Here is a 25947-nt window from a genome sequence, read left to right on the forward strand (position 1 = left end):
AAGAACTGCTTTCATAAAGTAAAGGTCCTTTATTGGCATCTGTGGTTCCATAAACAACCTTTAACATCCACACAATCTTTCTATTGCACAAAAGGTTCTTTATAGTGGAAAAAGGTTCTTAAACCGATCTCCACGTTCTGTTAAGATCTCTTCATTGAAAGGATGGTTCTTCTGTGGTATCGCTGTGAAAGCCCACTCTTGGAGAGCGGAGTGTTTTTCTTTGAGGATGGCACACAGAATAGTGCGACTCGATGGCCACCTCATATGAATGGAATTTATTGCTTTGCTCTAATAACAGGATGGTTTCTAAAATAAACTATTATGTTGGCAGAAGGTCCACAAATCTGGTCTGTAACATGTCAGATGAAGCACTCTGTAAGTTTTCTCGCTGTCCTCTCTGCAGAATATTGCCCGCTGCCCCACTTTGGGCGATTTTGCCAACGTCATAACAGTCATATGAGCTATAGACGCTGGCTCTCCGGGGTGGAAAGTTGAAGTTATCCTTGTGTCAGCGGATGTAAATTGCAGCATGTCATCTGACACGAGCCAGTGATGTGGGCTGTAACTGCCTGATGTGTTGTTAATGTGAGTTTTGTCAGCTTTCCAGCTGGAGCGTTACTCTAGACACACACTAGTCATTCCTGAATGTGAGAGCGCCTGGTATAGTCCGGTTGACACAGTCATGTTTACATTACCATGTAAAGCTCAGCTTTACTTACAAACCTGACCACATCTACTTTAAGTGACAAGTGAATTTTTCTGCCAACAAATTTTAGTTTATTATTTAAAGGATAAGTCCATAAAATTTCCTGATAATCTACTCACCCCCATGTCATCCAAAATGTTCATGTTTTTCTTTCTTCAGTCGAAAAGAAATTACGTTTTTGAGCAAACATTCCTGAATTTTTCTCCATATAATGGACTTCAATGGTGGCCAATGATTTCAAGGTCCAAAATGCAGTTTCAATGCAGCTTCAAAGGACTCTACACGAGCCCAGCCGAGGAATAAGGGTCTTATCTAGTGAAACCATCGGTCATTTTCTGAATTATTATTTTTATTTATATATTTAACAATTCCTGGAATGTTTTCCTCAAAAAAACGTAATTTCCTTGCGACATGGGGGCGAGTAAATTATCAGGAAATTTTTATTCTGGAAGATAACTTTTTTGAATTACTATTACTGTAAGTGACAAGTGAATTTTTCTGCCAACCAACAAAAAATTTTTTTTTTTTTATATTACTCTACTTTAAGTGACAAGTCAATTTTTCTGCCAACCAACAATTTTGGCACAATTATAGATGTTTTGTTTTTTTTATATTATTTTACTCTAAGTGACAAGTGAATTTTTCTGCCAACAAATTTTAGTTTATTATTTAAAGGATAAGTCCATAAAATTTCATTCAACAAAAAAACGTAATTTCCTTGCGACATGGGGGCGAGTAAATTATCAGAATTTTTATTCTGGAAGATAACTTTTTTGAATTACTATTACTGTAAGTGACAAGTGAATTTTTCTGCCAACCAACAAAAAAAAATTTTTTTTTTATATTACTCTACTTTAAGTGACAAGTCGATTTTTCTGCCAACCAACAATTTTGGCACAATTATAGATGTTTTGTTTTTTTTATATTATTTTACTCTAAGTGACAAGTGAATTTTTCTGCCAAACAAACATTTTAGCAAAATTGTAGATGTTTTTTATTTTATTTTATAGCTTTTTTTTTTTTTGCTTATTGTATTTATGGCATGAACTAAAAATCAGCTGTCGGTAAGAAATCGAAATTGATCCAATTTTTTGATTGAGTAAAGTTGTTCGAACTTTGGCAGCCACTTTAGTAACGCTGTGAGTGCAGCGTTATTCTATAGAGTTGAATGCATTGGGCAGTGCTGTGATCTGCATTACGTGATCAATTTTACACTATGCTCCTCATTTTAAGTGATGACCCATTACACTTTATATATTTAGTCTTGTTATGACTACTAGCATTCCTGCAGATAAACACAGTGCCCAGAGGGAATTTATGTCTGTGCAGAGAGCTGTTATTATCCCATCATTTGTGTGGAAGATCTGAGCAAAGCTCGTACGCTGCCATGTAATTACTCTTTTGCCCTGAAAAATACACTGCTCTGATATAAGCCGGACTTATGACATTTCACATGTACATGCTTCACACTGGCTATTCTTTGCATTAGGTAGGTGGATGAATGGAAACATATCTCCTAAAATTACCTCTTTTTGGCACCTTATTAAATTGTTATTCTCCTGTTGAATTGATTTAAAGATCAGGGCAGCATTACGTTTATGTCAGATTTGGATTTTGTACATCTGGCAGGGTCTCCTCAGATTCTCTGAATGCTGCAGGCCTTGGAGGATTTGAAATCCAAACAAATGTTTGCTCTTACCGTCTCTTTTGAAGTCTGTTTCCAATGGCCTGGCCAACATTGAGTTTACTGCGAGGGTGGTCCTCAAAATTTGATTGATTGATTTTCTATGTAAGAAGCCCTTGTGAACACTTCTGTGTTTTTGTGAAACTGACTAACTAATAAATTTGAGTACTCCATTTAAATTTTTTTTAAATCCTTGATTTGCATTTTGACCGTGTCGAGTAACCGGCAAAAAACCAGAAGTGGCGCGTTCCACGGACGAGAATCCATGAAATGCGTTATTAGTAGGGATGCACGATATATCGGCCACCATATCGGTATCGGCCGATAAATGCTCATTTTTTCTGTTATCGGTATCGGCCTGATAAGAAAATTTGGCCGATATCTTAAAGCCGATAAATAATGCATTATTTCCTTCAGAGACACTTCAGATGCGCGCTGTTCGTTTGCAGCCTTTTGTGCAATTGTATGTTGTAATATTGTGTTTATTCGATGTATATCTGATTTATCTCATATAGAATGCGTTTGGTTAAGTTAAAAGAGCGCTTCAGTTTACCGGTGATCGTCTTTAGCTCAGCGCACGCAGCTCAAACAGCAGTGCACAACATTAATAACTATGATTGGGAATGTCGTGTATATAACATTCTAATGAGAAAATTATTATAATAAAACGTTGTGAATTCTTTGGGTTTAGTTGCCGTGTTTCAGCGCGTTGTTATGGGAAGAGCGCATCCACAACAGGATCACACATTCTGACTATAGAACGCAATAACTGCATCATTTTGTACATATAAGTTGTAATATTATGTTTATGTGGTATTAATATTAATCTCAGGATGCATTTCCTTGAGTTAAATAAGCTGCCAGCAAAACGCTTCAGTTTACCATGTTCATTCAGCTCTTCAGCTTCAGCACGTGCAGCTCAACGGCTGCTATTTAAAACAGTGGTATTAATTTGTTACTTTTTCAAAATCATTGATATATTATTAATAACAACAACCACTTGTATTTTTCTCTTATTATTTTCATCAACAATATGGTTTAGTAATTAAAATCATTTAATTATTGTCCGTGCAGAGGCTATTCCGTTTTATTGATCTATGGCGCATTCATTTTGATTCTTTACACGTGTAATGATGTCCAGTGACTTGTTTGCATTATTTATGCATAATTTTATTTATTTGTAAGACTTTTTTATGACTAAATTTGGTAATGGGAGAGTAAAAATATTTTTAAAACGTACACCGTTCAAACTAGGCTGCTTATGTTGAAGTGTTTGGGATGTGGCTTTTAATGATGAGACCTTTTTTGTAATCAGGCTCTCAAAAAGTATATAACAATTTGGATATAGATTTATCGGCCAACATATCGGTTATCGGCTTTCAAAAATAAAGAATAATCGGTTATCGGTATCGGCCAAACTGTCATAAAGAAATGGCCAAATATTAAAGATTAAGTTGACATTTGAATGAAATGTTACTTACTCAATATTAAACATGGATTAGATTGCGCAGTAAAGTGTAAAAACAATCGTCAGGCCGCTGGCGCCCTCTGCAGTCATTTGTTATAATGCATAATGTACATTAGCTCTTTTGTTTATAATACATTGTAGTATATTTTAACAGTTTTGTTCAATAAAACCATACGATTACTTGCTTTTGATACTTTATTTGAACCAATTATTATTGCCTCATTACTATTATATATGTATTTTAAAAGCTATTGTTCGCTTGGGTCTTTTTTTTTTTTGTTGCCACAAAAAATGATTAATCGGCAGAATAATCGACTGATTACTCGATTACCAAAATAATCATAAGTGACAGCCCTAGTCTACTGGTGTATACAGATACTGCGTCCAAATATCCGTTTGATGTGGTCAGGAATGGCAGCACTTGATTTGATGTTGTCACATGATATTGTGAGATTAGATGTCATTGGATGATGAGTTTAACGAATTGACGGCATTGGTGGTGACTGTTCCGTATTAGATGCCAGTTTAGAACAATGCCGGCTTTGATCCACATCTCAGAAGTTCTTTAATGCTATTGGAACAAGTACATTTCAAACTAATGAGCCACTGCTGGCCTCACTAACCATATCAACCAGCTGTTCTGTAACTGGATCTAAGGGAACTAGTTTTGGGGGTTTTCATTCTCTGAAGGAAACAAACTGTTCAGGAATGCTGTAACGCTCCCTTCCCCAGGTTATTGCTTATGTGGCCTGTGCCTGTCAGGAACCACCACGAGCTGTTTTCCATGCTTGTCACCTCATGCTAAGTACATCTGCAGATGTGCTGGTGAACCAGGTCTGGAAGTTGATCGTCTTGGTGTCTTTTTGCAGATCCATGATTGCAGGCCAGAACTGACAATTGCGCGAATAAACGAATGAGCAAGTAAAGCCAGGAATGTGCCCAGTCAGACCTGAAACACAAAACGTACTGATCCCTCTTTCAAAGCTAACACAGTTGCTCATATATGCTCAGGGCCAGAGCTGGCTAGTAACTGATTACATGTAATCTGGATTACATAATCGGATTCCAAAAAGTAAGTACTTGTTGTTCGGTTATGAGTATTTTTAAATGTAATGCAGTTGGACTACAGTTACTTTTTTTATTGATTACATGATTACATTTTATTCACACAAAATATAAATTATTCATAATTTGATTTCTTTTTCATCTTTTAAATGTTCCTTTCCAAAACAGCCTACCGCTTGTATACCTTCAGAAAGCCTTCCAGTTTTGTGGACATTCACACAGAGACCAAGCACTAGTCAGATGGCTATAATTGAGGCCGCACTCAGTTTGAGATCTGGATTTACAAAAAACATTTAATGCTTTTTATGTTAATAATAACAAATATATATTTGCGTCATCTATGTATTTTTATATCAGTACGGTACAAAATTATCCTATTTAAATCAATGTGATAAATGAGTTAGGTCAGAAGTAATCAAAAAGTAGTCTGATCATATTACCTAAAATGTGTAGCCTAATGTATTGGATTGTTACTAACTACAATTTTTGTCATGTAGTTTGGAATCCGTAATCTACCCAGCTCTGGTCAGAGCTTAAACAAAACATCTCATCCGTGGAAGAGAATGCAATGTTCTTCTCGATTTACTTCATGGGAAGCTACAATTAACTAAATGGGGTTTTAGCGGTGTTGTTTTTCCCAACCAGTTCAGCTCTTCCAAAGTTTCTCCCCTTTATCCCACTCCTTTATTTTATGAATCTGGCAACCAGTTCCGGACTAAACGGTTCTCCAGAGGACGAGATGGAGTGTTAACAAGCTTCTACATTCTCAGTCTGGCCGCGGGTGTGCTGCCCCCATCCTGGAGCCGGACTCTCCCACGGGGGGCGGCTCGGCGCGCTGCAGCCATCACCTCTTTATGAGCACTTCGAGTGGCCTGCTTGCCGACAGTTGCCAGGCGAGTAACTCGCTGAAAAAGGAGAATCCGCTGTGAAAGGTGGTGATTCAGAGGCTTGAGTGCTCGCAGGCACCCTGAGCCAAAATAATTAGATCAGCGTCTTTTCCCAGGTCTCCACACTGGCCCTTTTGTTGGCCTCCCTCCAGTGTGGTGGCAGCGGCCTGCTGATTACTGCTGTGGGCCGCTAACACGAGGGTTGAAGGTTCAGTCCTAACTAGAGCTGACTTGGGAACTGATAAGATGCATGATAATAGACGTTACAAGAAATTACAGAAGAAGAAAAAAATGCATTTACGAGCATGACTCGAGCATGATTTTTTTTATTTTTTTATTGTATGAATCCAGTCTTTAATATAGGCAGTTGGGAAGGATAGAGATTACAAGTTACCTCGTAATAAAAAGTACTGTAACTGATTACTTTTTCATTACTTTTCTAAATTTCTAATAAATGTATTCAACTGGCAGGGTTAACCTTACAGTGATTACGGTCAGCCTTTCTAAATCCTTTGTCACTTTAAGATTAGAATAATTTCATTTTAAAGCACAGCCACCACAAAATCAGACTTTAGCACCTCTTCTTACTTTGAGGTCATTCTGAGGTTAAATACTGATTTTAAAATCATAACAAGAAACCGTTTAATAGCTATGATGCTGTTTTTGAAATCAAATCTTTGCATAGCTATGACAGAAAACACTGGCATCTAACAATGCCTTGGAAAAAAATACAGTTGATCTTAAACAATAAAGCGCACAAATCCTAAAATGAAATAAAACGGTTATTAAATAAGCATGTGTCCTATTCTGTGAACTCCTGACACATTGGTGTCTCAAATTTTAGCGCAGTCTTTTCAATTTGGGAAAGAAATCAATCAAATCTGTATGTTTGTAAAAAATATTCAGATGTAACCCCCTTTGTAATCATTTTCATAAGTAATTTAATTACACACTTTTTCTTTTAGTAACTGTAACGGATTACAGTTACATTTATTTTGTAATTAAATTGTCATTCTGTTACATGTAACTAGTTACTCCTCAACACTAAATATAGGAGATGTCTCGGAGACGTTCAAAATGCGTGTTGTTGAGGCCTCCCGGAACAGTTGAGGTGAGAACCGCTGTTATAGTTTGCATATTAAGCTGAGATTGGAGAAAGTAGTTTAACAAAAAAATGTAAATCACTGTAATGTTTTCAGTAGCATGATTGTTGTAGTGTGTGCAGAGCGAATTCAAGCGAGCTCAAAACCAGTTATAGAAAGTTTGTGAACTGTATTTGTGCATGTAAATGTCCTTGTTTTCCAGACAAACAACATATGCTTTTTCATCTCGGGTTTGCTTCCACAACTCGCTGCCAAAGTCAACCTACTTATTCACTTTGTTTTGCCTTTGGCTTTTCCTTTTGCACATGATTTGAGAGCGGAAACACCTGTTCATGGCTCAGAGGTGCTAAACTACATGTGTTTTACTTTCTTATTTTTTATTTTTATTTTTTTTGTTAAAATTAAACACAACCGTAATTGTGGTGCTACAGAAATGGCAGATGGGCCTTCGCTTTCCACATAATCTGACACCATTTTTACATTTGCTATACAAATCTGCTTTATTTGTATTGACTTAATGACTTAAGACTCATTAACGGCAAGAACATTAACTATATTAGCGTCCACACTAATGAACGATAACATTCTTTTCGTTTATAAGCATGCCCTGCAGTTATCGTCTTCCGCTTTAAATGCTCCAGGTAGTTTTGGGTGTCAGTGTTTTCATCGTTCATCACCTGGAAGAAAGTGTTCTAGTAGTGTCGTTATCATTATAGCTGTGGTATGACTTCTCTGTTCGCATTTAATTAGAGCGATTGCGGTCTTTTACATCTTTTTAAGGTTCCAAAAGGTTTTTTTTTTTTGGTTTTTTTTGCAGTGATGCCATAGAACAGGGTTCCGCAATAGGCGGCCCGCGGGCCACATCCGGCCCGTGAGAGAGAAAAGTTTTAATTTCAAATAATGTGGCATGAAAATTCAAACGCAGCATCAGAACGCTACATTAAGTTACATCGTGTCTACACCGGACGCGAGCGGCAATAAAATACAAGATTATAATCAGTGATGCTGTCTTGGATGCGGCGCGACACGACAAATCCCCGACAGTAAACTGCTGACTCGTTCTATTTATAACGTACTGACACAACATTCAAATGATTTGCAGTGCTTTGTGGCATCCAGTGTAGATACGATGTGACAGCAAAAACATGGCGAGTGTGTAGAAAGTGTAAGTGTGTTGCATGGCAGACATGGAGATTTTTGTTTGTTCATTTGTTTTTAATATTCAACATGCAAAGTTCTTCTGTTTCTAAATGCAAAAATATATTCATCTTGTGACCATCTTATGATTATTTTAACAAAAAGCAACAATAATTGTAATAATAATATATATATATATATATAGGTCAGTGGCCCTTGGCTTGGTATTGTTGGCAGATTTCGGCCCTCTGCGAAGACTAATTGAGGAACCCTGCCATAGAAGGACCATTTTTGGTTCCTCAAAAAACCTTTCAGTAACCAGTTATTAAAAGAACCATTTTTTTCTTGGCGTGATTTTAGTAATCTGAAGAACCTTTTTTCACTATAAAGCACCTTTTGTGCAATTCCTTGGATGTTAACGAATTTTCATGGAACCAAAGAATCCAATAACGAACCTTAATGTTTGAGAGTGTAGAGTTTCTCATCTATGAAGAGACATGGTGTGACCATCTGGTTTAATATTTGGAAATCTATCAATAAATTGTATAAAATGTAAATGTTTTGAATTTCACATCGGTAGAGCATGAATTATGTTCTTTTGCAACTTTCCAATTCTGTGGCGCTGATTCCATTAGGATGCCATTAATAATCCACAAATGGATTCACGTAAAATGTGTACATTCACAAGCGTCCTCTGCTTTTCTGTGTGACTCGTGTCTTTGGATTGTGCATTAGTTTCAGGCACTGGAATGTTTGAGATATTTCATGTGTGAATTAAAAGAGAAATGTGTCTGTAACCCTAGTGTATGTGGGTTCTGCCAGGGCCTCGCCGGCTCTGAAAGACACCATCTGTGTGTGTTATGGCAGATAATCATTCAACAGGCTGCGAGGCGGCATTAAATAAACCTACAGAACCAATGTTTGATTAGCAGAATCACCAACTTCATCAAGATCCTCCTAATCTTTGCAGTTCTTTGTTTTAGCACAGACGAATGTTAAATAGGCAATGTATATTTTACGTAAGTAGTTGGCTGACTTGTCTTTGGAGAGCCAATCTGATTTGTGTTACGCGATGATTTGTAATCTTCCGAATGTAAAGTTGCGGTAGTACTGTAATCATTTTATTAAGAATAAAAAATCCGGACAGGATCATTTTCATTACCGTATTTCAGTACGTATGGGGTAAAACGAGCCATGTGGTGTGTTTGCTAGGACTGTGTGGATGAGTCCTAATCACTCACGAATGCTTCAGCTGGCAGCGCGTTATGGATTATTACTTGAATACAGCACTGTAATTATGTGGAAGACATTGCCCAGCTGTGTATAGCATGTCAAATGTGGTTTTTGACACTGCTTACTTCTATTTGAGGATAATTTGCCTAAAAACAATTAAATTTATTGGAACCGATGAAACGAAGAAATGATTGCAACAACATATTAAGCAAGCATAATTTATGCCCCATATGCAATGGTTCTCACACTGTTTTCAGTCTCAGAAGGAAATCACTCCACACTGTTAAACAAGCATGTAATTTGCCTTTAACCACATGCAGTGAGCTCGTTAAACACCGGCCCAGTTACCATCTGATGATTATATGAAAACTCCACTCGTGTTGTCTGTGTGATCAACTCAATTTAGGGTATTTATGGATCATCTCAGATACCACACTGTCAGCAGTAATGTGTTTTATTATAAATGAGATGCTCTTTTTGGAACCGATGAAGGACAAACTAAACGCCGTTTCAGATCAAACACTCTGGGTTCAAGCCGCCAGAAGCTGATTTTTTTCTTGCATCACAATTAATGGTAATTTTCCAGTGAAGAGAGCTCTTAGTCGTAGTCAAATATTTTCTTTATTATTTTGCTGTTGGTGCAAAATAATATGATCCAAGAAGAATTCTTAAAAAATAAAAAATAAATCTAGCTTTAATAATGCACATGTAGGCCTATCTCATTTTGGTTTCATGTGAAAAATTATTTGGTTTTTTTTTTTGTTTTTTTGGTAAATGTATTTTTGTCACTGATTCCCCACAGAAACATTTGATTTTATATGCCTTACAAGAGTATTGAATTAATATTCACTGTTCACAGTAGAATATGTATATTCAAGTCACTGTATGAATTGCATGTTTGTGTGTTTCTATAAATAACCTGTTGGTAACACTTTAGAATAGGGAACACATTTTCACTATAAACTAGGAGTTTTCCCTCAATAAACTCCTAACTTGCTACTTCTAGTTAGTAAGGTTGTTGTTAAGTTTAGGTATGGGGTGGATGACGGATCTAGAATAAATGCAGAATAAAGCATTAATATGTGCTTTAGAAGTATACCGTCTAGTAATATGCATGCTAATAAGCAACTATTTAATAGTGAGAATTGATCATTAAAATAAAGTGTTACTTGTTTAACCTGTCTTTGAATTTGAATATGGGTTTGCAGCTGCTGCTGTTGTTGCGTATACTCTAGAATTACAAGTTATCAGTTTTACAAGTTACTTTTTACCGATGCTAAGGTTCAGTTATTCCATTATAATAATTTGATAAGAGCTTGTTAGTCGGTTTATTTGAGCACAGGTCTTGACTGATGTGTCTGTTCTGCAGTGGCTGACGTGAACCTGTCGCAGTCTGGAGAGATCGAGGCTGTAGCTGAGGCCCAGAGCGGAGGACTGCCAACAGCTGAAGGTACAGGAACACAAGGCCTGATTAAACTCTATCCCGAAAGCATCATCCCAACACTGTGTATTCATATGACCTTATATCATGCAGTTTAATTTTACTCAACTTTGCCATTTTTATCACAATCTCACAGACCACCAATTTGGAGAGTCCTGGTATACAGCTTCTAAAAGAAAAGTTCAACCAAAAATACTTTTTATAATGCTCAATTCCTTTTTTTTTATTTTTTATAGTGCATCATCAGTTAGCACCACATACAATGGGTCCAAAATCCCTCTCCGCATAGCTGTATATTAAACATTAAATATGTTCTTATTGGCTTTTAAGACCGGTTCACACCTAGAACTATAATGATAACTCTATTAAAAGAGAAAACAAAACAATGGACAATAACATGTTGAAAGAAAAGTTCAACCAAAAATACTTTTTATAATGCTCAATTCCTTTTTTTTTATTTTTTTATAGTGCATCATCAGTTAGCACCACATACAATGGGTCCAAAATCCCTCTCCGCATAGCTGTATATTAAACATTAAATATGTTCTTATTGGCTTTTAAGACCTGTTCACACCTAGAACTATAATGATAACTCTATTAAAAGAGAAAACAAAACAATGGACAATAACATGTTTCTTGTAGGTGTGCACTGCAGTTATGTCATCTGCTGCTTTATATGCTAAAGCTGGATGGATTCTAATTGACTTAAATGTTTTTACAAAGTGATAAGTGATAAAAACACTGGAAGTTGTAGGTAACTAGGGCGGTCAAAAAAAAAAAATTCGTTTATTCGTGGAATTTAAAATAAAAATCCACATTCGAATGCAAAAGCATTGCATTTTTATTGATTTATTTTCTGTATATTGCTGCTGCCACACAGATCTAAAATGAACAGGCGATTTATTTCCCAGCTGTTTACCTCTACAGACATATCCCACTGTTTTAAACTTGTGTGTGAATGAGAACTTAGTTTAGTACTCGCATGCTGTGACAGCCGCTTTCTGTGCGTGTGCTTCGGTTGTGTGTGCTCAGAAAACTTTATATCAGAAGATTAAACTAATACGGTTTAAAACGCATGATTTCAGCGCCAATCACAACCATAACAGATGTTTTTAGCAGGTACGAGCTGTAATGGCGCAGCTCTATTCTGGAAAAGGGGGCGGGGAGCAGCAGCTCATTTGCATTTAAAGAGACAGGCCTGAAAAACAGCGTGTTTCTGCTTCCTTCCAAAATAGGCATTTTCAAAATGATATAATAAATGATCTGTGTAAATAAATGAGTATTTTGAGCTGAAACTTCACAGTTACATTCTGGGGACACCAGAGACTTATATTACATATTGTAAAAAGGGGCATAATATGTCCCCTTTAAATGAAAAAAGTGCTCTTTTGTTTTCGGTTCTTAGTATTAAACTATACATGTATACATACGTGATGCTTTTTGTTTCTAATTGTTTAAGCAACGTAATTAACCCTTGTGCTACCTTTTGGATGTTTTTGTCAGTTTTATTTTTTAAAACTGCACAGCGTGTTTCTGCTTCCTTCCAAAATAGGCATTTTCAAAATAATATAATAAATGATCTGTGTAAATAAATAGTATTTTGAGCTGAAACTTCAGTTACATTCTGGGGACACCAGAGACTTATATTACATATTGTAAAAAGGGGCATAATATGTCCCCTTTAAATGAAAAAAGTGCTCTTTTGTTTTCGGTTCTTAGTATTAAACTATACATGTATACATACGTGATGCTTTTTGTTTCTAATTGTTTAAGCAACGTAATTAACCCTTGTGCTACCTTTTGGATGTTTTTGTCAGTTTTATTTTTTAAAACTGCTATTTTTAATCGCAGTGCCATTTAACTGTAAAATGATGCAATTTTTGTTAATAGGCTTTCATTCTGTTGGCAAGGCTTCAAAATTACATTTTTTACAATTTTTTCAGGTTTGGCCTATAAAGCATATACTCGCTTTATTCCTGTTTTCTGCTTCTGCATATTATAGAGCCAGTTGGATAAATAATGCAGCTATAATTGTGTGGGTGTGTTGGTATGGATGTCAGAGTGTGGTTTGTATGTGTGTCATAAAAAAAATAAAATTGTGTGTGTGTGCTTGTAATATTTGAGAGAGAAAAACTCTACTGCAAATCACAAATCCAACCACTGTGTGCACCAGCAGAGTTTTGCTGGCATCTAATGGGGAAAATATTGTACTGCTCCCAAACAAAATCTTACTGAAAGCTCATTTTTTGAGATATCAACCTCAAATTTGGAACACAACTTGTTTAGATTTATGGCTTTGATTTTCTATCAGGTATAGAGTTCAACATGTTTAATAAAATTTATATTTTATATAAAATATCGTTCTTAAATCATTTTCATAAACATAAACCTCCCAAGCTTCAAATTTTTATGGCACAGATATTTTTGTCCGCTATGGAACTGTGCGCAACTTTTTTTTAAAATTGATGCACAAGGGTTAATTATATATGGTTTATAAACATTATTTTAAACATTATGCACTTTTTTTCAAAGATAGTCGTGTTATTTTATTGCTTTGAAGAAACGTGCATTAGTAATATTTTGCTCTGCGCCCTCTTGTGGCCTCAGGAGAGAAGCCAAAAGCCCCCCCTCCCCCAACAGAAATTATGCCTTTTTAAATTCGAATATAGATCATATTTTGGTGCAAATTTGACAGCCCTAGTGATTAACGCTTTATTTTAAGGACCAATTTTCACTATTAACTAGCATGCATATTACTAGCACATTGGCTGTTTATTATAAAGCACATATTAATGCCTTGTTCTGCATGACCATATTTTAGATCTCATAATATTACACCAAACTTAACTACCTTACTTCCTTTTAATAAGCAGACAATTAGGAGTTTGAGGCAAAAGTCGTAGTTAATGGTTTGTTAATAGTGAGAATTGGACCTTTTTAAAAAAGCGTGACTAAAAATCAGTGAATAACTGCATGATAGGTGTTCAAGACAAGGTTTGGATCATGAAATGCGGCCTGCTATGTCCGTCAGGAGTGTGTCTGCGTTTCTGCTTTCCGTGTGCATAAATCAAGAGTTTCAGGAAAAGCCACCACTTTGCTCTGGCAGGCCAGTTTAATAGCAGCTCTGAGTATGAGCGCTGCAGAGACTATTTGTGTTGGCCACGGGACCAAGGGGTCTGGGGACGAGAGGAAGCCGTAATAGTTTTCAGGAGAGTGAATGAACGTATGAAGGGCAGTGTTTCTAAACCATGCATTACCAATATGAACTTGAAGCAAGAGAAAAGCTGTGAAACACGTTAGCAAGCGAAATGTAGAAGAAACAGTCGGAAATGAATACTTTTGTCTAACCAGGTGCATGATAAATCATCCAGTAAATAATGTCACAGAACAGAACAGTTGTGTGTTCTGCAACAAGACATTTTAATAGATTTTTGCTTTGTTTTATGGCTTTAGGCTAATTAGCTTCACCCACAGAAAGCTTCTGAGGGAGTTACAGCGATCAGTCGTATTACATTAAAGAGCATCAAAACATTCATTTTTTTGGAGTTTTGTGATTTTTAAAATTGTCAATTTGAAAGCTGAGACTTTTCTTAAAAACAACAAAACACAAAAAATGTTGCAATGTTGATCAGCAAATGAATACATCAACTGTTAACTTTGGCTCTTCTTGTAAAAAAAAAAAAGTCTGCTTAATTGTATTGAATGTGTAGTATACTTCAAATCTTAAAAGTATATATTAAAAAAAGTACTTGCAGATAGTAATGAAAAAAGGCCACTTAAAAGTACTTGAAAGTACACTTCATTAAAGTAGACTTCAAAAATACTTTGAAGTGCATTTTAAGTCAGTGTTTAAAACTTTTCAAAAAATATTAAGTTTGAACTAAATGTATATTATTTCTGTTGTAACTTGTTTTTTTTTTTTTTTAAAGAATGCATTAAAGTGTACTTCTCTCAAGGGTTCATAAGAGTCGCTGGCTTCAAGGGTGCATATTCCGTTTTAATGAAGTGTTTGAACAATTAAATATGTTGGTATGTTTGACCAGCAATAACTTTGATCGGTCTGCTACAAATGATGTTTATTGAACTTATATTTACATATCAACTGAAAACAACCATAGGCTAAAAGATCGATCTTGGGATTGAAGAATTGTGATTGTTAAAATGGTGATTGTGAAGCATTGTAAAATCATTATTTTTATCCACCTATCTTGAAATCTACTTAAAGTTATTTGAGCTTTTAGCGTTGCGTTTGAAGGCCAGAGGTTGGTTATATGGTGAGTTATAATGGCTTGTCAGCAGTGCTTGTGTTGTTTATCATTCCAATCATGGCCGCCCACAAGTAGTCAAACCCACTTAACCTCGCCTGCCGGCTGCACTCGCCAGTCCTGGGAGATATCTGTTTTTTTTTTGTTTTTTTTGCACAAGTGGCTGCATGATGGTCCATTCCAACTATGTTCGTGAGTCTTCATTGTTGTCTTCATCATCATCTTTTTTCTGCAATATTCTTCTAAATTCTGAATCATAGGACTAATCTCTAGCTAATTTGGCTCTATCTAATTCTTTTTTTCTTTCAGTAGTTAATGCTTTACTTTGTGCTATTCACAGTATGTTGTGCTTTAGTAAAGTGAAGTGACGAGTACAGCTTGGCATGTTGGAGTGGGTGCAGCTTTATACAGTGTCTTGTTTGCTCTTCCAGTTGCACTGGCATCTATGCATGAGTAATAATGGATTAGTGCAATATTAATTTCACATTCTGCCTGTTCTAGCACGCTGACTTTACCTGACTGTAAGTCTAGCCGCACACAGTGGTTCTTGGTGTCGGTGCTGTGGTTCACTGATGTTGAACACGTTCCTGTACAGTACGTAGTGTCTGTCTCATTATGTCACGTCTTTAGAGCGTCAGCTGAGCGTGAGCACAACACCCTCGCTCATGTTTACAGATAGAGGAGGGCCTGTAACAGCTTGCCTTTACCACAGTGAGGGTATATGGACTCGTGTGTTTTCACGGCTTCACTTTCTCAGTCATTCACAGTTTGGCTTTGCGACACAATTGGGCCTTTCATGCCTCAGTTTCTTCACAAATCTTCTGTGATGTGATGCAGATCTTGTCAATGCTGCCTTGGTTTGTTGGTGGTCGTTTTTCTTTTTGCTGTTTCGGTCTTTTCCTGTCGTCTTTTGTTGACTGTTGAATTATCTGCTGCTAGGGATTATTACTGTTTCATGTTGTTCCTAACTGAACAATGTGTTTTAGTTGCTTTAAACCCAAGAGTACACTTTAGTTTTATGCATACTCTGTGGTATACACACAGAGTGTGTGTGACATAAATTTAGCCCTTAGCACAGTACACGTGTAATGTATGCATGCAGCCTGAATTTTCTAACCATGCTTATTCTATACGCACAGCTCACATGTTTTCATTGCAGTAATTAGTTGATCCACATAGAGCTGGCAATAAACAATATCATACCAAGATCACAATAAAATACTGTATGTTGATAATAATAAGCTTTGGATATCTAACAATCTATCATGTAGAAGAAATAAAGGCGACAGCAGCAGTCAGTGATTGTGTCTAATAAGTCTGCATGTTCTGTGTCTCTGTGTGAATGAGTGCTGTAGTTTTGTCTGATACACAAACTCAGACGTGTTACACTCGCGGTGATTTCAGCATCTGTCTCTCAATATATGAGGACATGAACACATCAACTTCATCTCCAGAGCTGCTCTGAGAGTCACTTCAGCTTTACACAGTTTCATTTGAGAAAAAAACTACCGTCGTATACACACTGAAACACAAGAATACAAGATCTTCAACCAAATAAAACAAAAAAGGTTTGGTTTAACTTGAAGAAATTATGATAGAAATATTTGTCGTATACTAAAATGTACTTCTGAAAGTAGTAATAATAATATTATTATTTTTAAGGAATATCATAAAACCAAGATATTTTTTTTATTCATGTCTGTTGTGCAGCATCTTATTTGACACAAATTCCACAATGTTGTGTTGGAAATTGTTATATTTCTATTTAATTATATTTTAAACGATTGGTGAAATCTGTTAAAGTTTTATTTCATTAGACACCATGTATGATGATAAATTTGTATCAAATCATAAAACACAGAATTTGGGGGAAAATAAAACTATAACAAAACTATAAAAATTAAGATTTATTTTTGTGATTAATTTTAATATTGAATTATATGAGAAAAATACATTGTGGTAAGATTTTTGGCCATATGTCCTGATGCGTTGTTTCCCAGTCAAAAACTGATGCGAGATAAACACAACTCTAGTTCAAGAGTGCAACATCATCTTTGGGCCAGTTTTACTAAACCGGGCAAATTAGCGCGAGCGCAATTCCAAAAGAGCGCCGATGGGTGTGGACATTTCTGCGGGTGATTTACTAACAACACGCAAATTACAGAATACAGACGCAACATCTCATTTACATATCGACCAACGCAATATACCAAGCGCAGCGCAAATTAGAGCAGTCGCAAATAAAGAAATAAAGAAGCCACAGTACGTTGAAAAGAACCGGAGGCCAAAAAAATGCTAGAAGTTGCATGAGCTGGTTTTGCTTGACTCCTAGTTGAGGGTTCCAAGTCGTCTTTTATTTCCTGAAGCAAATTAAAAAATAACATGGCTTGGCAAACGATATTTTCGTGTTCTTGCATTCCAAATAAATTACGTGTGGAAAAAATCCTCTCCCTTCTACCACGCACTCTCTGATCTCTGCCGAGCACCCTCCTAGCAACAAATTGCAGCCATTTCAAGCACAAAATAGTTTGACATGCTTTTTTTGGGCATTAAATAATGGCGCAAATACCAGTAATTTGACGACCGCAAACGTTAGTAAAGCGCGTTGAGTGATTCATTTGAATACTCTCCTCCCATAACTATTGCATCTAGAAGGTTAACTCCTACAAATGCATATTCAATAAAGTCAGGCACAAAAATAACTGTCCACACCTTTTCAGCGCTAATTCTTCACTGCGTGTCTTTAGTAAAACCTGACAGTACTATTTTAACACCAAAAGACTGTTTGCGCTGGCCCTTTATCGGTCGCTAACTTCAGGAGAGAAATAGCGCAGACACCAGCCAGAGATGAAACTGCATGTGTCGAGCGCGTTCACACACGTTATCAAATAGAGTGTCCATTGAGAGGCTACATGATTGGCTGTGCTTGTTTACCAAGAATTTCTGTAAAAAACAAAGTATACTTTACAAATGCTAGTCTGTGGCAAAAAGCTGCTTGTAGCCAACGAACACATTTCACACTAGTTTGAAACCGATGTAACCGGCCAGCATTTAGGGGTTTTGGGATTGTTGCTACAGACAGGAGGAGAATGATGTTGTAATCTATACCTAGTTTGTATTTAGTTGTGGAAAATGGTCACCAGCACAACAGAAAACAATAAACTGTGAGGATTAAATGTGCACAGGGGGCGTCTTTCTGCCTTGCATGCGCTTGGACTCAGCTCTGGTAATCATTCAAGCGTAGGTTGGACAACTTGGCAACTGCGTGTCAACCCATTTAAGGCTACATACCACCCTTATGATGGCTGTGGCTTGTGGAGATATGATCTCAGATCAGGTTGGAGAGTGCAGGGGATTTCATGTCTGCTCGATAAGGCTGAGGCCTGTATGACTGTGTTTATTTGAACTCTGTCTGGCTCTCTACTTACTATGAGCTCACACTTCTCAGGCTGAGCTTAGCCAGGCCCGACGCCTCTTCTCTTTGCTCTCTTGCTGTCACTTTCTCTGTTTTCCCATCATGCAGTCCTGTTGCATTTCTCACCTCCGCACCATTGTGTCATCTCTCATGTCTCTGTGAAGAGCCGAGGCCTCGGACTCAACACACTGGGGCCAGAAACGGTTTTAAAACTAAAAGAACAATCCTCCATGGACACATTGGCCGTTAAGGGTCTGGAGTTTGGGAAGCTCTGCTCTACCTAATGAGTAGTTTATTTTCCTTGGTTTGTTTGCTACATTGCAGAGATCTACAAATCATAGGTTTGCCAAAACAAACAAATCCCCTCCTGAGATGTTTCTTTCATCCGCAGTTGTCAGGATGGGACCACTCGACGGAAGATGTTTGTTTTGATCTGAAGCTTGAGTTACTCAATCCAGATGTGCTTTCCCAGAGTTGAGTAATTCTGCCGTCAAACGCAGGGGTCAATGCTGTGGCAGTTTGATCTTGACCAGTCAGCTCGTGTTTATCTTGTCCCATCTGAAAATAAGACGAAAAACTTTAGCTAAAACAAAAAATGTGTACAAATGCAACGAAATGAGAATTCTTGCTGGAACCAAACATTCTGAAGCAGCTTCAAACATGGCTCGTGCATTGCATTTTGATGTTAATAAAGCAATATCACATGAGCCAGTGTTTTAGAATACTTCATAGAACAAGTATGTAAAGAGGACAAGTATTTAAATAAGAAAAAGATGAAGATCCTCTTGTGTGTGGGAACGACTGTCTTGCGCCACAGATTCAGGATCTGCCAACTAGGTTCAAAAGTGTCCCAGATTCTGTTACCAAATTGAAAAAGTCACATTAACAACAAGGGTTTTTAAGGAGTAACAAGGAGACAGCACAATAATTGTATTTTTGCTTTTTTTACGCAACAGTTCAATAAATATGAGTTGAAATTGAGTAACTTGCATATTAGAAACAACGGACCCTTTTAATACTGTTAATGCAAAGTTTTGCTCCTATCCATCTATCCATCTATCTATCTATCTATCTATACCTTGCAATAAATACATCTTGGTATTAAACTACAAAATAAATAAATAAAATAGTTACCACTGCTGCAAGGGTGTTTCTAATACAACAGCTGATTGCCGTAATCAATCTCTTGATAATTTTTCCATCTTTCCATCTTTTATTTTGCTATTGGATTAAACTAGAATGTAAAAATCACATTTGCTGTAGTTTCCTCATTTCAAATTCCACATCTGGCACCCTAAGTGATCCACCTTGACTTACTTGATTCAGTGACTTTGGACAAATTGGTTGAGTGAATAATTCAGTGACTCATTTCAGGGCTCCAGACTGCGATTAAAAATATTAATTTGCGAGTTAGGTTTTTGCTGAGGTCGCCATTGGCGACTATATATATTTACCTGTTATGACTTAAAAATGTGCATGTAATGCATTTTTCCTGATTGTTTTACGATGCACATCAAAGTTTTAGTGGAAAAAAGGGTTTCAAACAGTCATCTCTGCAGCACAGCAGCGCTGACACACACCTGATAAACGCAGCTCAGTTGTACAGCGTGAGAGAGATCAAAATGACGGACACGTGCAAGTAAAAGTGTGGAAAAGCAGCACCATTATCGCAAAATGCTTTACTGTTTAATAAACAAAGTATCAGTTTTAAAATGATGCCAAATTCATAACGAAATTCAAACAATAAATACAGTTTTGGTGCTCTTTAATACAGCAGGCGCGATCGCTTTAGCGCCTCAGTTCAGGCAACAAGTGAACCCATTATATCTTTGTCTTTACTACTGTAGTGCATAATGAACATGAATTAACATCAAAACGTAGCCTATTTTATAAGAAAGCCTACAGTAGAACTTACTGAAAAATGTCTCATTTAAAACCTCAAACTGCGAAAAACGTGTAAAACTTGTTAATATACATTTACCTCAGAATAACCATTCGGTGTCCATAAGCTCATCAGTCAGCTAGAAAAATAACTATAAAGAAGAGCATTTTGCTATATTTATGCACTATTGGATGTTAATATTTTACTTAACCTGTTGTCTACATGATTCAACTTCTCTTATACAAAATTGCATTTTACTAATGAAGAAAAACAGACTGAATGTGTGAAAGACATATGCCAACACTTATAGGATGCACTGAGGAGGAGCCCAAACTACACTCAATGGCCAAGTGATGCTTGTTATGGTCCATGATATTTGTACCGATTCTGTGTCATGAACAATTCTTTGACTATATATTTCAAGTTGGAAAAGATGATGTAAAATTGATATTTGACTTGTTTCCATTCACAGCGGGGGTTTTTTTCTTTGCGATTTTGAGTCCCGATGTGTGTAGAAACCCACACATCAGTTAAACCTTTAAATGGTTTCAGTGTCTCAAGCTGTTAGTATCCATCACAGTCATCTCAGCGAGGATGGGGGGGTTGATTTCTTCTCAAGCCTGCATTGATGCTCAGGGTCCTCACCTTTGACCCCTCTAACAGCCTTCCTTGCCCTTTTCCCTCAGGTTATTTCCTGGAGTTTGTGGAGCCACCAAACAATATAACTATAGTGCAGGGCCAGACGGTCACTTTACACTGCAAAGTGGCGGGCCACCCGTGGCCCAGCATCCGCTGGCTTAAGAATGACGCCCCGGTGGTGCAGGAGCAGGGCCGAGTCTCCATCCGCAAGACAGAGGCTGGATCCAAGCTCCGCATTCAAGACCTGGACACCACCGACACCGGATACTACCAGTGTGTGGCTTCAAACTCCATCAAAGTCATTGCAGCTACTGGAGTGCTCTATGTGCGACTGGGGAGTGGAGGTAAATGATTGCTTTTTAATCTCATTTTAATTATTTTCTGAAGACTTTTAAACTCCAAACCAACATTACATTTAAAGCAAAATAATATATTAACATTGGAAAGAAGAAGGTCAAGGCAAGATTGTTTGGTAACACTCTAGTATAGGGACCAATTCTCACTATTAACTAGTTGTTTATTAGCATACCTATTATTAACATAGTGGCTGTTTATTAGTGTTTATAAAGCACATATTCTACATGAGCATATTCTACATCCATAATACCTCAACTTAACAACTACCTTACTAACTATTAATAAGCAGCTAATTAGGAGTTTATTGAAGCAGAAGTCATAGTTAATGGTTTGATAAATAGCGAAAATTGGACCTTAAAATAAAGTGTGACCGATTGTATATTTAGCATATTATTTAAGGAGAAATTACTGGATGTGATCAGATAAAATGAAGGAATGACATGCATTAATTGAAAAAAAAAATACAGTTTTGCAAAATATGTAAATGTATACTTGTATTGTAAATACACTACAGTTTTTCAGCAAAGACCGATTAAATTCAAATCAGATCAAAGGCATTTATAATATTACAAAAGATTATTTCAAATTAACGCTGTTCTTTTGAACTTTTTATTCATCACAAAATATAGAAAAATGCATCACGGTTTACACAAAACTTAAGCAGCACAACACTGACAAAAGAAAATGTTTCTTGAGCAGAAAATGAGCATATTAGAATGATTTCTGAAGGAATATATGACACTGTAGACTGGAGTAATGATGCTGAAAATTCAGCTTTGAGCACAGCAATAAATGTAATTTTATAATATACTGAAATGGAAAACATATTTTCTAAATTGTACAATAAATGGTCTTTTGCTTTCTGATTGGTTGAGCTCTCTTCAGAATTATGGGTAGTGTAGTTCTTCAGGAATTCTTCAGAAGAATTATATTAAAATCACATTGACTTATAGCTTGAGCATATTTCATTCTTCTTTTTGCAAAATATGTAAATGTATACTTGTATTGTAAATACACTACAGTTTTTCAGCAAAGACCGATTAAATTGATCAAAGGCATTTATAATATTACAAAAGATTATTTCAAATTAACGCTGTTCTTTTGAACTTTTTATTCATCACAAAATATAGAAAAATGCATCACGGTTTACACAAAACTTAAGCAGCACAACACTGACAAAAGAAAATGTTTCTTGAGCAGAAAATGAGCATATTAGAATGATTTCTGAAGGAATATATGACACTGTAGACTGGAGTAATGATGCTGAAAATTCAGCTTTGAGCACAGCAATAAATGTAATTTTATAATATACTGAAATGGAAAACATATTTTCTAAATTGTACAATAAATGGTCTTTTGCTTTCTGATTGGTTGAGCTCTCTTCAGAATTATGGGTAGTGTAGTTCTTCAGGAATTCTTCAGAAGAATTATATTAAAATCACATTGACTTATAGCTTGAGCATATTTCATTCTTCAGCTTTGTAGGTCTCTCTTGAAAGCTTTATACACTGCCGTTAAAAATCAATTTCTGTATGGGTAAAACGAATGGGAGTTTTACTTCCAGTACCCCGCTGTTGCACTCCATGGGAAGACGGCACAAATTTCCATTCATTTCTGTCAGGTCAGAGATTTGTTGGGCAAGTTTGTGCTTTTAATGCATAGTTATTTTTGGAAATGATTGCCGTCACATGAAACCCAGCTCAATTAAATATACCTGTGTGGCATCCCATTATAAACTCCTCTCAGACATTTAGTTGTAGTGTTTTCTTTCCTGTTCACCTATTTTGGCTTATTTTGGGAGTCCGTTGATTTACAGACAGACTAAAGCAGCAGTGTTTTACAACCATATGCACCAAATCTCACCCTGGCATCCCTGGATATTTATAGGAAAGCAGCAGCATAAATCTCAGTGTTCCTGCATTAGGACTCAACTTAAGAAACAACTTCCCACTGTTTCCTTCTAGGTGAAAAAATCCCTTTTATGTGCATACGGTAAATTCTCCACAAGGAGCGTGTCCGATGTGAAATACATTATGCTTTTGACAGGTTTAGGAGCTTGCTTGCGCCGTGCCTCCTGCTTCTCTGAAAAGTCATCTTGGCTTAATAACATTGCAGCTTCCCTTGAACTGAAATGGCAAATTAGGATTTGTGAAAACAGCTGCTCCCGAAGGGAAGATCGTGTTAAGACGCTTGTCTGTAATTCCTCCTATCTGTGTTTTACAGGACAGTCACCGGCCCATGGAGGAGAAGACTCGTAAGTACTGCTTTTGTCAGTTTGTCTCCGTGTGCATTTGCATTTTTCTGCTGTTAGTGTTTCTGTAAATAAATGTTTCATCATTTCCACACAGTAAATTGTTTATTCCAACCCACTGACCGCAAAAATACTCACCCAACAAATGGCCTAAGGTTTGATGAATTTTAAGAATTAATTTTGAAAAGAGTAAGATGTTGGCCGAATTCACCACATTTCTGCTTAAAATGCCCAGATCGTGTGTGAACTGTAGCTTTAGAAGATTATCTGATTGATTTGACAAATTTTGTTTAGTGCAAAGCTCTTTGCTGTCTTATAATATGGTAAATAAGTGTCATCTACATATTCATACTCTTTCTCGTACACTCTTTCTATTTGCTCTGTTGCTACGGCATATATAACCTGATTTGTGGAAATAAAGCAGGACCTGAACCATAAACGCAGACCTGTATCCTGGCTTGAAGCAGTAAATCTGACTTAACTTCCTTAAGAGCCGAAGAGAGGGCTGGCAGACACCTTCGGTTGGGGAAGTTTTGTGGCAGGTCCTAATGTTTCATTTTCCAGGTTAAATAAATGGTAGTGTAATGTCTGTGGGGATGTTTTCAGGGCAGTGCTCATGTTAATATGATTCATTCCTGCATACTGACTTACTGTAGAGCAGTGCTATAATGGTGCAGTCACGTTTCTGTTGTACGGCAAATTTTTGTGGCCACATCCAGTCATTTCAATAAGAAATGACAAAATCCGGAAATATGTGTGAGGGTGAAAAAGATTGGTTGACTGCACGGACCGATGGAAAGCTGTTTGGTTTAATAATGACTTCTGTGTGAGCTGTGCTTCATTTATCGCTAGACTATTAACAATGAACTTTTTCCCTGTGGAGTTTGGCCAAAATCTTGCTAATGTGACCGCATCTAGAGTGAAGTTCAGTAAATGGAGTTGGACATTGAAGTCTTCAGAAAGAACAGGAGTAAAAGAACATTGAATGTATAGTGTACAAGTCAAATGGACCACGTTTTTGGGGCTTTTTCCAAAATTTTATTAGAGCTGTATTAGTATCTTGTTGTGGTGCGCTTTCTCAACACATCTCAGAAAGATCATGTGTTAGGGATGCATGCAGCATGCATGATCATTTATGCTACACATGCGTTGTGGTCTCAGGTACCGTGTGTCGTTTTAGTGATCTGATCACACCTGTATTTAGCACTCGCTGCAAAAACAAAATTGCATGTTGATTTCAGGTGGAAAAGTGGTCTTGTCCTGTTTCCACTGGGTACTGAGTTGAGATGAGAACTGCAGTCATATGTGTGGGCCTTCAGCAGGCAGAAGCATTTTGGTGGTCAAATTTACAGTGTTTGTCTTCCTTCAGTTCCTAGTACTGCATATGTAAATCTCAGCTAGACAGCACATCCTGTGTTCAGCGCTTAGATCCACACTCTAGTAGTGACATACAGAGTTCTGGCATGAAACTCTAGATGGCGCAGTCCGATAGGTCTAACTCAATCTGACCTAATGACATCATTATCACATGGCACAGCTGATTGGTTCTCTCCTGTATCAGTAGCCAATGAGCCCGCTGCTCAACATTCAAATATATGACTAGGGCTTACTGTAGCAGTTGCAGCTTGCTTCAGAAACCCTCCACCTTCCCCAGCTCCACCTGTATAGATCTGCTATGAGGTGATTCATGTATGCTATATGGGGTTATTTCATGTATGTTATATTTGCAGCAGCAATTTTTCTTACATGCTCACAGCAGCATGTTGTGGATGTATTGGCAGTAGCAAGTCTCAGTACTTGCTCTGCCGCAGCAGCAGCGTAGCGGATCTATTCCGCCAAGACCAAATACATTAACATTGTCATGTACATTGCCATGCCAATCCCTCCGAGAGTTGTCATGACAGAAGTGAGGTTCAGCAAACGCCTTGACATTAACCTCCATGTTAACTTTTCTTCCTGCACTGACCAGTTCAAAACAGATGTTTTTATCAGGAATACAACATTTGTCCAAGTGTTAAACACGTAAAAATTATTCCTGGCTTTATGTAAATGTAAGGAGAACATACCATGCTGTGCTAGAAAGTGCTTTTCCCTTGTGCAGTGCACAGATTCTTTGAAGTTATATTGTCTTAGAGCTCTCTGCATGAATGAAGTTCCCAGACTGCATTTGTTCTGAAGGATGGTGAGGATCATTTGTGGTTAGAGTCATCAAAGAAAGCCGTTATCCAAGTAGAAGAGCATTGAGAAGCACATGTACACATATTTGATAAAGGCAGCGTATTGTTTTTCTCTGCATAAATGGTTACAGATGAGCATGAGAAGCACAAATCTCCAGTCGTGTTGCTTACAGCTCGACAGCCTCGTTGTCTTTCACACTGATGTGTGTGTGAATGTTCAAAATGTCGTTCTCAAGC

At 37.0% G+C, this 25947-nt stretch overlaps 1 protein-coding gene across 1 annotated transcript in view; it reads left to right on the plus strand.

Moving 5' to 3' along the window:
• LOC107558248 (tyrosine-protein kinase transmembrane receptor ROR2-like) overlaps positions 1-25947 on the plus strand; it is a 95184-nt gene that overhangs the window by 57340 nt on the left and 11897 nt on the right. Inside the window, exons 2-4 of the mRNA XM_016241878.1 lie at positions 10653-10733; positions 20973-21269; positions 23506-23536. Of these exons, the coding sequence (XP_016097364.1) occupies positions 10653-10733; positions 20973-21269; positions 23506-23536 (409 nt within the window). The remainder of the gene's footprint in view (positions 1-10652; positions 10734-20972; positions 21270-23505; positions 23537-25947) is intronic.

Source organism: Sinocyclocheilus grahami, unplaced genomic scaffold, assembly GCF_001515645.1.
Source record: "Sinocyclocheilus grahami isolate Dianchi unplaced genomic scaffold, SAMN03320097.WGS_v1.1 scaffold638.1, whole genome shotgun sequence".
NCBI classification, from domain to species: Eukaryota; Metazoa; Chordata; class Actinopteri; order Cypriniformes; family Cyprinidae; genus Sinocyclocheilus; species Sinocyclocheilus grahami.